General features: G+C 39.6%; 1 protein-coding gene across 1 annotated transcript; it reads right to left on the reverse strand.

Moving 5' to 3' along the window:
• Positions 1 to 3,251: 3,251 nt before the first annotated feature.
• Positions 3,252 to 13,553, reverse strand: CLDN20 (claudin 20). The gene is made up of 2 exons (XM_028494802.2): positions 10,798 to 13,553; positions 3,252 to 9,155 (listed from the first exon to the last, which is right to left on the reverse strand). The coding sequence occupies exon 2, from the start codon at positions 5,750 to 5,752 to the stop codon at positions 5,093 to 5,095; it is 660 nt and encodes a 219-aa protein (XP_028350603.1). The 5' UTR covers positions 5,753 to 9,155; positions 10,798 to 13,553; the 3' UTR covers positions 3,252 to 5,092.
• Between the last annotated feature and the right edge of the window lie 24 nt (positions 13,554 to 13,577).

The raw sequence follows: 13,577 nt of genomic DNA on the forward strand, positions 1-13,577 counted from the left end.
GCTCTGAGTAGTTGAGCTCAGTTCTTGCCAAATTCTTCCCTCTCATTAACTTCTCTAGCCCAGTCTCCAAAGTTTGAACCCCAAATTCTTTTCTATTTACAGAAAACACAGCCTGTTAGGTTCTTAAAATTAGACTAACTGGTCTACTCTAATGTTTCTTAAACTACTAGAGTTTGTAGTTATATGGATTTTTAAGTTAGAGTTTTTAAAATTTTGTATTTTAATTTCACTGTTGAGTTCGTAAAATTATTTTACCAATTAGGAAACAAAATGTCTCTTTTGCAGTGCAAATTCACAGTTGAAAAATGCTTCCATGAGAACGTAAGACTTGTTTTTGAAGTTTCTCAAGCTGGCATATGAAGACCCCTGAGAATTCATATATTTCTGGGGTTCCACAGTAATTTTTATTTCCACTAGTCTGCACATTACATTCGGCCCTCCATATCCACGGGTTCCACATTGGTGGATTCAACCAACACCCAGATTAAAAATAGTCAAGAAAAATAAATTCCAGGATGTTCCAAAAAGCAAAACTTGAATTTGCCAAATATAGGACAACTATTTATTTACATACCATTTACATTGTATTAGGTATTATAAGTAATCTAGAGATGATTGAAAGTATACAGGAGGATGTGTGTAGGTTCTGTGCAAATGCTATGCCACATTATATAAGGGACTTGAGTGTGCTCTGATTTTGGTATCTGTGGGGTTCCTGAAACCAATCCCCCACAGATACTGAGGGACAGCCATACTCAAGTGTGAGAAATCCTGAGCCATTAGCTAGTCCCTCAAAATTCTATGTCATCTTTGTTCTTTTATAAATTGTGGTCATGGGTCTGGTGATTTAACATCCTTCCCACACCACTGTCCTGTACCCCAACCTAGTAGAAAAGTCACTTAGGTACAATCTGAGAATTGCAACAGGCTCTTCTGATTGATACAACAGAGGCAGTACACAGTAGTGGAAGAACTAGAAGTACTTTGAAGTCAGCTGGACCTCCTGGAATTCCAGCGCTCCTAGTTATGAGAACTTGGTCATGTTAATAAGCTGAGTTTTAATACATCAAATTGGGGCAATAATGCCACCCTTGAAGGATTGTTGGTGAGGAATAGAAATAATCAATATACAGTGCCTAAGAGGAGTATCTCACACAGGGAGGCAGTCAGTGAAAGGTAGATCTTACTGTTATGATTATAAACAAATATTTATGGACTAAGTTGTTATATTCTGATATAATAATGTGGATTATAACTTTTAAAACATACATATAATTTCTATATAGTTTTGCCTATTTAGAAGTATGGCACATGGAGCAAGTAACTCCCAAACATGGTACAGATTTAAAGCATAAGTTGTGTCAATACAATCTTAGATGAATTAATGATGCTACACCTGTGACATAAAGAAAAGGTCAGCACTTTGGGGCATCCATGTATGACCTTTGAGAACAGCATTTTAGAAGCTTTCAGCTACGCTTGCCCCCAGCTATTGAGGCCTCGACCTCTGGTGAAATAAGCTTAGTAAATGGATGGGTCCACATAAGAAACAGCCATTTTTCATGCTTTTGTGTTTTTTGAATCTGATATTGAGGCTGTTACTTCTGCTGTCTGTTACCCTGTATTTGAAAATCCTTTGGGCATAAGGTCAGAAGACTAATATTTTTCTGCTTAACTAATATTCTTTTGTATTTGGTCTGGCTTCCTAGAAGCAGAGATTGGGGTTAGGATTTTTGGGAAAGCGATGTATTGAGGAGACTCTGAAGAGAAAGGAGTGAGGGAAGCAGGCCAAGGCAGGGAGAAAAAAAGCTAAGCAAGGATATTGTTTCACTTGGAGGCTTAGCTTGAGCCTGGTCCCACGGGGGTCCCAGGATAAGGTCTGAAGGGGAGCTCTGGGGCACAAATTGCCCCACAGGTTTTGTCCTCCCTTGAGGCATGGGGCGGCTGTTGTACCATAGTCAGTCGGTCTGGCTCCTGGCCACCTGCTAGGGACAGTTGGTGCCCTCACCTTGCAGTAGAGGCGGCTCCACATCTGTGAGCCATTAGCACCCAGCGCTCAGAACAGCTGGGGAATGGGGGGGGTGCAGTACGGCACCAACAACGGCCTCTGTTGGTTTCCTCCAGGAGACAAAGCTATCAGATTCCTTATGTGTCCTTCTCCGACTTGGTTGTGTGGGAAGTTCTAAACTACATTTCATATTTAATTGCTTTAGCAACCTTCAGCCAGGATTATTTAATAGCATTCTTTCTCCCTTTTCTTTGTAATTTTAACCTTTCTTCTTTATCTTTTGGTTTTTCTGTTTATTGGGCCAGCAGTTTTATTGTAAGTTGACTCAAATGCTTTTTGAAAGTGGATGGGGCTTCCCTGGTGGCGCAGTGGTTGAGAATCCGCCTGCCAATGCAGGGGACATGGGTTCGAGCCCTGGTCCGCAAGATCCCACATGCCGCAGAGCGGCTAAGTTCGTGTGCCACAACTACTGAGCCTGTGCTCTAGAGCTCATAAGCCACAACTACTGAGCCTGCGTGCCGCAACTACTGAAGCCCGCGTGTCTAGAGCCTGTGCTCCACAATGAGAGAAGCCACTGCAATGAGAAGCCCCCACACCACAACAAAGAGTAGCCCCTGCTCGCCGCAACTAGAGAAAGCCCACGTGCAGCAACGACGACCCAACACAGCCAAAAATAAATAAATAAATTTTAAAAAGTGGATGAGTGTAAAAGAAAAATAAATATGTAAACTAAAAAACAGTTTTATAATTAGAAAAAATACCTGAGTTGTCCTCCTTAAAAATCAGATAAAATAGTGTTGAATAGAAATAAGAGTATTTACTGTTACAATATAATTTAACATTCGTTATGCTTTCATATGTACTCAAGAATAAAATAAGCAATAAGTATTATAAATCCAAGGAAGGAAGAAACAAAATTGCACTTTTGCAGATGACGCTTTTTTTAATATGTATGAAGCACAATGAAATGAACAAAATTATTGGAGGTAACAAAGAGATATGCAACAGGGTTCTGTAAAATTATAGGCTATGATGGAAATCCTCAAATGTCAATAAAGTTACTATATTCTCAAGTCATATAGCTAAAAATATAGATGGCATTTGTTTAGAAAGTGTTTTGACTGCTCAAAAGGAATATATACTTTCAAATTTTTTTTTTTTTAATTTTTAAAAAATTTTGGCTACGTTGGGTCTTCGTTGCTGCGCGCAGGCTTTCTCTAGTTGAGGCAAGCAGGGTCTGCTCTTCATTGCAGTGCGCGGGCTTCTCTTTGCAGTGGCTTCTCGTTGCAGAGCACGGTCTCTAGGGCTTCAGTAGTTGTAGCACACGGGCTCAGTAGTTGTGGCGCACGGGCTCAGTAGTTGTGGCGCACGGGCTCAGTAGTTGTGGCGCACGGGCTTAGTTGGTCTGCGGCATGTGGGATCCTCCCGGACCAGGGCTCAGACCCGTGTCCCCTGCATTGGCAGGTGGATTCTTAACCACTGCGCCACCAGGGAAGTCCAGGAGTGTATACTGGACTTCAGGGCCTTCCTAATTCCCATGTGAAATCGTACCTTTATTTTAGCTATTCTGTTAATATGTAATGATGATGGTACAGAAGAGAATGATCTACCAAATAAAATAGGTATAAAATATTTTAGTCTGGGGGCTTCCCTGGTGGCACAGTGGTTGCGTGTCCGCCTTCCGATGCAGGGGAACCGGGTTCGCGCCCCGGTCTGGGAGGATCCCACAAGCCGCGGAGCGGCTGGGCCCGTGAGCCATGGCCGCTGAGCCTGCGCGTCCGGAGCCTGTGCTCCCCAACGGGAGGGGCCACAACAGAGGGAGGCCCGCATACCACAAAAAAATATATATATATATTTTAGTCTGTATGTCTGTATGCACAATTCAAAATTATTTACTCACATAAAAGATAACTTCCCACTTCATGAGTTATTAATGTACAATGAAGTAGCCTTTTTCCCCTTTACCACTGTATTATGGACAATACCTAAGTGTAAATAAACAAATTGTTAGAAACAACAGTGTACAACGTTACCTTTGCACATTAGAAAATTCAATTTTTATTTTCTTATAAAGTGTTTGAATTACATATCATAATTTAACATCTTTTAAAGCGTCCTTTATTCTTTAAGAATTCTTTTCACCTCCATTAACCAATTGAAGCAGCTCATTTATAAAAACATTTTTGTTAACATGATTCAAACCTAAAAGAAAAAAAAATGACAACTTGAAAGTAACCTTTATCATCCAGATACTAATCAGTGCAATATTAAATGATAGGGGTAAATCAAAAATCATAGAGGTAAATGAACTTAATCTGGAGAATCCTCTTTTTAGCAGCCAGAACAGGGCAGTTCTTAAGCCATTTTAAAACAAACTTCTTGTTTTCGCTTAGCTTGTACTTGATGCTTTACAAGTCCTAGAGATTTCAGTTTGGGTTTGGTTTGGTTTTGCTTTGCATTTACCAATTTCTTTTCTTTATTTCTGCCTAATCTTTGAATGCCATATTATATGGAGATATTTTTCCTAAAATGTCAACAGAGCCGGGGAGGTGACAGTAGGTGGGGACTTGGGGTGGCTGGCTTGGGCATCCTGTGAAGGAGGCGGGCAGCCCCTCTGTGCATCGTGGGGTGCAGGCCTGTAGAGGGGCTTGAGAACAGAAGCAGGTGACGGGGGGGTTGCCGAGGAGAGGGAGCAAAAGCAGAGGGTGTCCTGAGTTAACACCAGGACAAGGTGCTCTTTATACTTGGCAATGGGGTTCTTTTATAAAATCCAATGAAGTACCAGTTAGGAAGATGTATCAACAATTTATCTTAAAAAGGAAAAAAAAAAGCCATCAGTTCATTGCCTTATTGATATAATCAGAACCTCTTTCCATTATAAACCTTCAGATAAAACATGACAACAATAATGGAAAAATCATCTATAACAGATACAATTGTACATGAAGTTTGTTGGCATTTTGAACAACTTCATTTTTTAAGTATTTTACATTCTTTGTAGAGAAAGGTAAGCACAATTCTTGTATTTAATCTAAAATACAGAAATCACAGCAGGCACCTAAGTCATGTGCATCACACAGTTATTCACACATAATCCTTCAGGCAGTATGCTGAATGGTCCTCTGGCTGAGTGGTAGAGACGTGCTGCTCCTTGGATGGGTGGAGCCAAGCTTCCGAATTCTTTTTTGTAGAGGATATGCAGAAAATCATGCCAGAGATAAGCAGCAGCATGGCCGAAATGAATCCAATGTAGACAGCTCCTCCGGGTTCATGTTTGTTGCTTTCTGGAACTGTCACATCCACAAAGTTTGCTATGATCTCCTTCGTGTACCACACCGTCGGTATTAAACCAGAGATCCCCGCAGACATGAAACAGACTCCCCCAGCAAAACAGGCGTAACTCTTGGTTTCCCTGTCCCCTCCTAAGCGAGTGCATTTCATCCCGATTGTGGAAGTGCAGATCCCCACAGCAGACAGGACACAGGCCAGGACCATGGCAGCCCGAGCGGCCTGCACGTGGGTGGGGAGGGCCAGGACGGAGTACTTCAAGGTGCAGCTGAACATCCCGGTGCTGTGCCACGTGCAGTCCATCCACAGCCCTTGCAGCTGCACGATGGCTGTGATGATGTTGGAGCCCGCATCCACATTCACCTTCCAGTTGGGCAGCAGGGTGGCCGTGAGCACTCCAGAGACCCCAGATAAGGCCAGGGCAAAAGCAAGGAGCTGGAGACCCGTCGAGGTCATAACGTCACCGTTACCTTTGTCCTCCTAGAAAATCCTGATGGCTCTCGGTCAGAATTGTAGCTATTTCTGTACGGTAGAGAACCAAGTAACAAAAGGCTGGGGAAAGAAGACAAAATCAGGGTTGAAAGAAAGAAAAAACAAAAAGACTTCTGTGTACAGTGGGAGCTGAGAACCCATCTGAATAGGTCCCAGCAGTGGATGAGGACACTGCTTCCCAAGAGAAAAGCTCACACCCGGCCCACAGAGGCTGCCATTGTCCTGAGTGATTTTGGTTGGGTGGTGCTTGATACATGGCATAAAGGAGAGTGCTGTCCACTTTGTTCTTTTATTTAAAATTTAAACTCTGCTGAAGTTGTCTGTGTGCCTTGTTAGGAGATTTAGACATGGAACACCAGCTGTAGGATATCTGATATAGAATTTTAATAGTATTACAGGTTTTAAAAACTTATTTCTAGTTAAAATACTCTATAGGTAATAAGGAAGAATAGTTTAAACCCACCTGTTAAAAATGATTTATAAATATATATTAGAAAAGTTTGAAGCGTTCAAAAAATGATTTTATTTTAAAAAATGTATCAAACACTCTCCATGTGTCATTCACATAGCCCAGGTGAATTGTTTAAGAAGGAAAAGAAAGTAGTAAAAGAAATCAAAGTCACTGGCATGATTATCTCTAATTTCCAGCTTGCAAAATCCTTATCTAGGTGAGCAGTTGTTTCCCTTCAGGTACAGGTTACTCAAAACTGAAACAATTAAGCCACTGTCTTTTGCTTAGGAGAATGTGTGAGATCCTTTCTAGTTGGGACCAGAATCGTTCCCTGACCCAAATGAAGTAGTCTGCTGCAAAACCGGTTATTCAAAACGATTCAGAAGTCGTGACATTGAATCTTGCAAATACATACCAGAAGTAACCACATCATTATTTGTATGAGAGAGATTCAAAATTAATTTACACTTTTTTCCTTCCTCCCTTCCTTCCCTCCCTCCCTCCCGTTTAATAAGAGGGAAAAGATAGCACTTCCTTTGTGACATGCTGTGTTTTAATCAGGCAATACTTACTGCCTTCTTTGAGGAAAATATAATGGTTTCTGAAATACAGCAATATTGACCTTTTTGTGTTTCTGAATTAATTTTTGAGTGATGTATTAGAATGGCTCTATCATGATTCATATATTTGTCACAAAAGGCAGTACGAGCTCTGAATCTAAAGCACTTGGGTCAAATCTTGGCTTTCCAGAACCTCTCTGTGCCTCAGTATTCTCTTCTGGAAAGCAGGGAGGATTATAGTATCTATATCATGGAGTTATATACATGAAAGAATTTTAAAGGGTGTAGAACAATGTCTAACCCATAGAAAGTACTCAGTAAATTACAATTGACATTGTTATTAGTATTTCTAAAATTTATATTGTCACGTGACAATTGATATTTAGTGACATCTGGATTTTTTTTTCTCTTCCTTCCTTAGGCCGATTTCATTTGTTTTCATAGGAACTTAGAGCTGAAAGAAACCATAGATGTAATCTTGGCCATCAGCGTTGTTTCAGATTAGGACACTTAGGTAGTAGATCACCCCATACCACACAGACCTCAGCGGCAAGATCGGCAGTGCCCACTTCCCCACCTCTTCCCACCTCACTGCACCCTGCACCCTTGTCCCCCTTTACCACAGTAATTCCGGGTGAAATCCTCCTGTGTCCTTCCTGTGGGAAGCAGGGAGAATGCTACATCTAGAGACAAAGCTCCGTTAACCATCCCCTCACTCACTCCCTTTCTCACACAGAAAAAAAAAGACTCCAGTGGGAATTAATAGAGCAAATGAGCAAATGGTGTAGCTTCAGAGACTCACCAAGGAGGTTGATGCCTGGCTTTTGTGAAATACCTGCAGTAATGTGAATCCATGCCTGTGTTACTTTTAATACAGTTGTATAGTTTAATGTAGTTATAACATTGATTCCCTAAGAGGTTAAATCCTGGGCTATCTGAATTCCATTGTTCTATTTTTGTTCATAATCTTAAAATGTAAATTCTATAGTTTCAGGAGATTTCCCTGAGATTTTGAATTCTTAGAGTCAGTTGCACTATAGGCATCAAAGTGCCTTGGCTTTGCCTGCCATCCTACAGTTCATTCTTTTTCTGTTTTCCAAATTTCTTTTCATATCTGAGACCAAAATAGAACGAAAGTTAGTTTCTAGAAAAAAAAAATGAAGCACGTGTTTATAGTTTCATAATAGCTGTTTTCAGGTTTGGGTTTTAGCATTTCAGACTCCAGCCAGCTCACTCAATTACTGCCTTCCCGGACCATTTTCGGCTTAAGGCGTTCTTCAAGAGCAAGACTGCCGTTAGCATTCCCCACGAGCATCTCCTTCCTTTTTTTTTCCTTTGGTTGAGTAACCTTTGTGTGTTGATCAGTCTCTGCTCAGCTTCCCAGTTATAACTCTTTTCTTGCCATTAACCAATACCTTTTATAAATTCCAGTGTAATTCAGACTTGGAGACAGCTTGTTCATCTTACTTAACAAGTGCTGTCAGTGATAAATTACAGATGGCCAAAATCAGCGTGAACAATGACACTGCATTCACTTAGCATAGTGCTCACTTACTATTGATTGTTGGACTCTAAGTGCTTTCTTCTGCATGGAGAACTTATGCAGAAAGAATTCGTTCTCCAAAATGAAGATCACTCTTTTCCCTTTATAAAAATATACTGGCATCTTAGCTATATTGCTGTGAAATCTTTTTTTTTTTTTTTTTTCCCCCTCCAGCCACAAGCATGGTACAGTTTGTGGCCTGTTCTCTCAGATTTCTGTCTCGTAGAGAATAAAGGCATACTTTGTTTCGGTGGTGGTGGTGGTGGTGGTGATGGTGGTGAAATGCTGTGAAAGTAAGCATGGAAAACAGTTGTAAATGAGAACTCTCTCGTGGTTCCAAAATCTGTTGCGTGTAGAACAGAACCTATAGTGTTAAATTTATGAGCTATTTCCCAAAGAAATTCTGAACTGGATTTCGTTAAAATGTAAAATCAGTTTTCCAGACAAGATTTATTTATATCAAATCTAGTATTTAGAAACAGATTTACAATGTACAGTTCAAACCGAGTTATACTTGAAGATCTATATTTAGGTCCTGAAGCATTGTGGAAGCTTCTCGTTTTCCATACCTTTTGTCAGTAGCCTTCAGTGACTTAACTGTCTTCTGTCAGTTGTCTTCAGATGAACCCCAGTAAGACATGGTGAAGAGGAGCCACATACCTGAGGCTCAGTTCACAGCTTCTGAATATTAGCGCCAAAGCTCCAACAGGTTAACTTGCAAGTAGCAAATGAAGAGCAACTAGAAACCCGAGTGGGAAAACTGCTGGTGGTGCCAGGAGATAAATACCGGGTTCCCCATCTCATTTTTTTGAGCTGCGGGAGAATTCAGAAAAGGGAGGCAGGGGAGGGACGGAGCTGTTGTTACAACAGGATTTGTTGAAACCTGAAAGCTGAAAATGCTTCTGTGTCACTATATACAGAGGAGGAATTATCTGGGTGCTCACAAAAAGACTTTTTCTTTTAATATTATGTTTTAGTCCATAGTTATAATGTATTTCTGAATTTTTATCTATGTTGGAGGATACCATTTATTATTTTATGTCCCTGATTAAAGAATATGGTCTGAAATATTTTCACTAGACTGTGCTTTGCAAGTGATAGTTAATTGAGACTGTCTGTTTATTCTGGTGCTTCTGACTTGTCTGAAATCAAGATTCACAAAATTGGTAACTTTCAAACTAAACATTCAAAAGACAGTTTTATATATATCTTGATAAAGTAAAAAGAACACCCAGCAACAGCTGTTGACTAGAACCTGAGCAGTAAACCTACAAGAATTTTTTTTTTGGGCGGGGGCAGGGGGTGTATCCTGAATTTTCTTCTATTAATCTTTCCACTGAGAAAGATTTCTAAAATATAATAGATAGCTAGTGGGAAGCAGCCACATAGCACAGGGAGATCAGCTCGGTGCTTTGTGACCACCTAGAGGGGTGGGATAGGGAGGGTGGGAGAGAGGGAGACGCAAGAGGGAGATATATGTATACGTATAGCTGATTCACTTTGTTATAAAGCAGAAACTAACACACCGTTGTAAAGCAATTATACTCCAATAAAGATGTTAAAAACAAATAAATTAGAACTTGGTAAATTAGAGATTTTAGAAAATGTTGTAAAGAAATTACACCAAAATAATGTGATGAAAAATATTAGATGAACCAAAATCAAACATTGAGGTTCTAGACCATGAATAATGGCACAGACATATTTCATCTTCATCTACTTTGGGTTCTCATTTTTTTTCTACCTCAGTAATGTTAATTCTACAAGCTATACATACATAGCCACTATAGAGAAAGGAAGATAATTTTATGATTGGAGGTTTAAAATTTTACAACTGCTAATAGCCATGTTAGATGTTAGCCATTTCTTTAAAAGCAGTGAATAATAAAAATGCATGTTTCATATATATGGAATCTAAAAAAAATGGTTCTGATGAAACGAGGGGCAGGACAGGAATAATGACACAGATGTAGAGAATGGACTTGAGGACACGGAGATATGGGGGTATATGTATATGTATAGATGATTCACCTTGTTGTACAGCAGAAACTAACACAACACTGTAAAGCAATTATACTCCAGTAAAGATATTTTTTAAAAATGCATGTTTCAGTTATCTGGATTTTTCTGGATGTTTTGTTGGTTTTAGTTGGTTTTCATCTTTTCTAAGTCTGGCATTTAGCAAGATATGTATTGTTTTCTCCTCTTAGAAATCTAATGCCTGTGGATTTGTGTTTTTAGCCATAGTGTTGTAATTTTGCTTTATAAACTTACTTTCTTATTTAATTTCATTGAGATATATAAACAGTTCTTTGTCTAAGTACTGAGTGAAGTAGAGTTGAATTTCAGGCACTAACACTAAGCACTGTTACTACTGCTGTATCATGAAATCCACCAGATCCCTTCAGTGTCTTGGCTTGTTTTGCTCCTTGCCATGGCCGCCGTGCAGACTCACCTGTGCTGAGGCTGACTGGTGGCTGGTGGAGGGACCAGTCTGCTCCCAGCTCTGACCTCCAGCATAATGCAGCTTGCTGAGGATAAATGGGTTAAGCATGCTTTAATGTACATTGCTATTTTCAAAACCTTTTTGATTATTTTTCTGCCTTGATGAGAACACTTATCTTCTAATACATTAGAAGTTTGTATGAGAAGAATACAAACTTCTAATGTATTAGAAGATAAGTTTGTATTAGTTTGCCTGTTTTAAAAAGGCAAACTTCTGAAATGCAAAGAACTTTTATTAACTACAGGCTTTTAACCCAAGGCAGAATTTCTTGTATAAGAAAGGAGCTAGAAAGTAGAGGTGTATAGAGAAATATAATTCATTGACATTATTATCTACTTCCAATTAAAGCGATATTAAAGAGAATTAAATCTTTTAAGTCCAGAGACTTCCCTAGATAACTCTTCGTTTATCTTTACCTTAGTTTACGTCTCTTCTCCAGCCCTCCCCCCTAAACACCCAAGTTTTGTATTGGGCTGGCCAAAATGTTCGTTCGGGCTTTTCCGTAGCATCTTACAGTTGTAAAATTTTAAACATCCAACCGAATATGTCCAAGCTGCCAATGTGATATCACTGATAGACATCTCAGACCTATCAGGGACAGAACTGAGCTCTTGACTTTCCCCACACCAGTTCTCCCCAGTTTCCCAGTGTCCATTAACGGCAAACTCATCCTGCCATTGGTAGACCCTGGATCTTAAAAACATCCTTGATTCCATACCCAAGAGCCATTCAATCAACCAATCCTTTTGTTTCTAAACTTCAGAATAAATCAAGTATCCTACCATCTGAGCCCCTCTACTGCTTACTCTGGCTGAAGACCTCTAGAATGTAAACGGCACAAGGGCAAGGATTTCTGTCTTGGTAATTGCCAATTCTCCTGTGCCAGGAATGGTGCTTGGCTTATTGGAGAAGTATGATAAATATTTGTTGAATGAATTCAGAAGCTGATTTTGAGTATATAAAATAACAATAATACATTACCTTTACATGATTAAAAGCATAATTTTGTCCTTTTTTAAGAGACTGTCATTTTAAGTAATTTTGCAACTCTAGTTTTATAATCTTGATGTAATAATAATATCTACCATTTATAAACTGCTTCCTATATGCTAAGTACTGTTGAGGTATTTAATTCTTAAAACAAGCCTATGAGATAACAGAAATCCTAATTTTACAGGTGAGAAAACTAAGCTCCAGAGAAGTTAAATAACTTGACTAAGGTCCATAATATGAGTAAGTAGCAGGAATGTGGGATTCAGGCCCAGAATATTGTGATTTTTGAAACCCTTATACACTCAGCCCTGCCCTGCCCCCATTTAGAACAGAATGTATTTTTAGGTCTCATTATAATGAGTCGTTCCTGTCAGTGGTAGTCTGGATTAAGCTGTGGAAGCAGATGAACTCTGACATCTCTGTAGCTTTACATATAAACATGTGCTTCTCACTCATGGCAAGTCCATGAGGGACTGCAGAGTAGCTGGCCAGTGACTTAGCAGTCCCATCTGTTTTCTTTAAAATGTTTTTATTTATCTGTTTTTAAGAAAAAATTACATGTGATTCCCTTAGTGTGTTTTTCTTAGTGAGGATACTCTGGATAGTCAAGACAAGCTTTTCTTTTTCTTCTCAAAGAATCAGTAGTTTGACTGAATATTTGAGAAGTAATAACAATACCAAACCTTTGTGGGAAGTAGTTCTCCAGACCTGCGTCTCTCACCCCTGCCCACACGTGAGCATATCTAGCTTTAGAAAAGCCCTGAGGGCCAGGCCCCTCCCAGTGGCTCTTAATTCAGTTGTCAGGGATACTGCCCAGTCATTGTGTTTAAAACGCCGCGGACTTAATTCCAATGAAAAGTTAAGGTTCTGAGTTTTAAAAAAACAGCAGCGTCTTTTCTCATTTGCTTTCTCTTCAACCTTGAAAATAATTAAAGTTCAGGGTAAGATTAAGATAGTTACCTGTTCCAGTCCCACAAATTTAAAGTGATTGACTTAATCTTAAAATAATGTTTTTCTTCCAACTCAGTCGTGGGAAATTAATAGTATCGGCTATGAGCACAATCAGTGCATTATTTCCTCCATCTTTATGGTTATTTTAGTTTTAAAATAGTGCTTGAGGCTGCCCGAAGGCTTTATCTTTTAGAATTGGTAGTTTGTAGACTAGTTGATTATAGTGAGGACCCTGTTAAAAATGAAGATGACTCTTCTCTGGTTGCTGTGTGTTCCCAAATGTCTAAAGAGACCATCTTGGCTCCCATGGCTCTGTGCAAGTTGTGTATGTTTCTGCTTGTAGCTTGCACTGCCATTTGCTCTGTTATTTGTTTTGACAACATTTTGTTGCTCCTTTTTATGTCTTCATGTGAAAGGATCTTGAGGATTTGTTTTCTATGTCTTTATCACATTATTTTAGAATATTAAGACTGTCTTGGATTTTGTGGTGACACTTGGCAGATCAGCCTAGTTTTTTCAACCTCGTAAATAATGTAAGTATGTATTTGTTGTGGCCTCACCATTGCATTCTCTTTGCACGTTATTTTGAAGAGCAGGACGTTTTTTTAAAAACATTCTCACTTATTGGTAGTATCTCAGATTGTGGGCTGAACACCCCTCGTCTAGGCCTGGCTCTCAGCTCACCACTCTCCTCCTCTTCCCTTCTTCCTCTTTGTCTTCCTTCCCTGTGACTCTCTGCCCACTGGGTCTCCTACATTTCAGCCCCTGCCCACACTCTAGGGTCC

This window comes from Physeter macrocephalus, chromosome 10, assembly GCF_002837175.3.
Source record: "Physeter macrocephalus isolate SW-GA chromosome 10, ASM283717v5, whole genome shotgun sequence".
Lineage (NCBI taxonomy): Eukaryota > Metazoa > Chordata > Mammalia > Artiodactyla > Physeteridae > Physeter > Physeter macrocephalus.

Bases quoted from the DNA above. Each gene is read 5' to 3' on its own strand.
- CLDN20 (XM_028494802.2), bottom strand. From the start codon at position 5,752: ATGACCTCGACGGGTCTCCAGCTCCTTGCTTTTGCCCTGGCCTTATCT.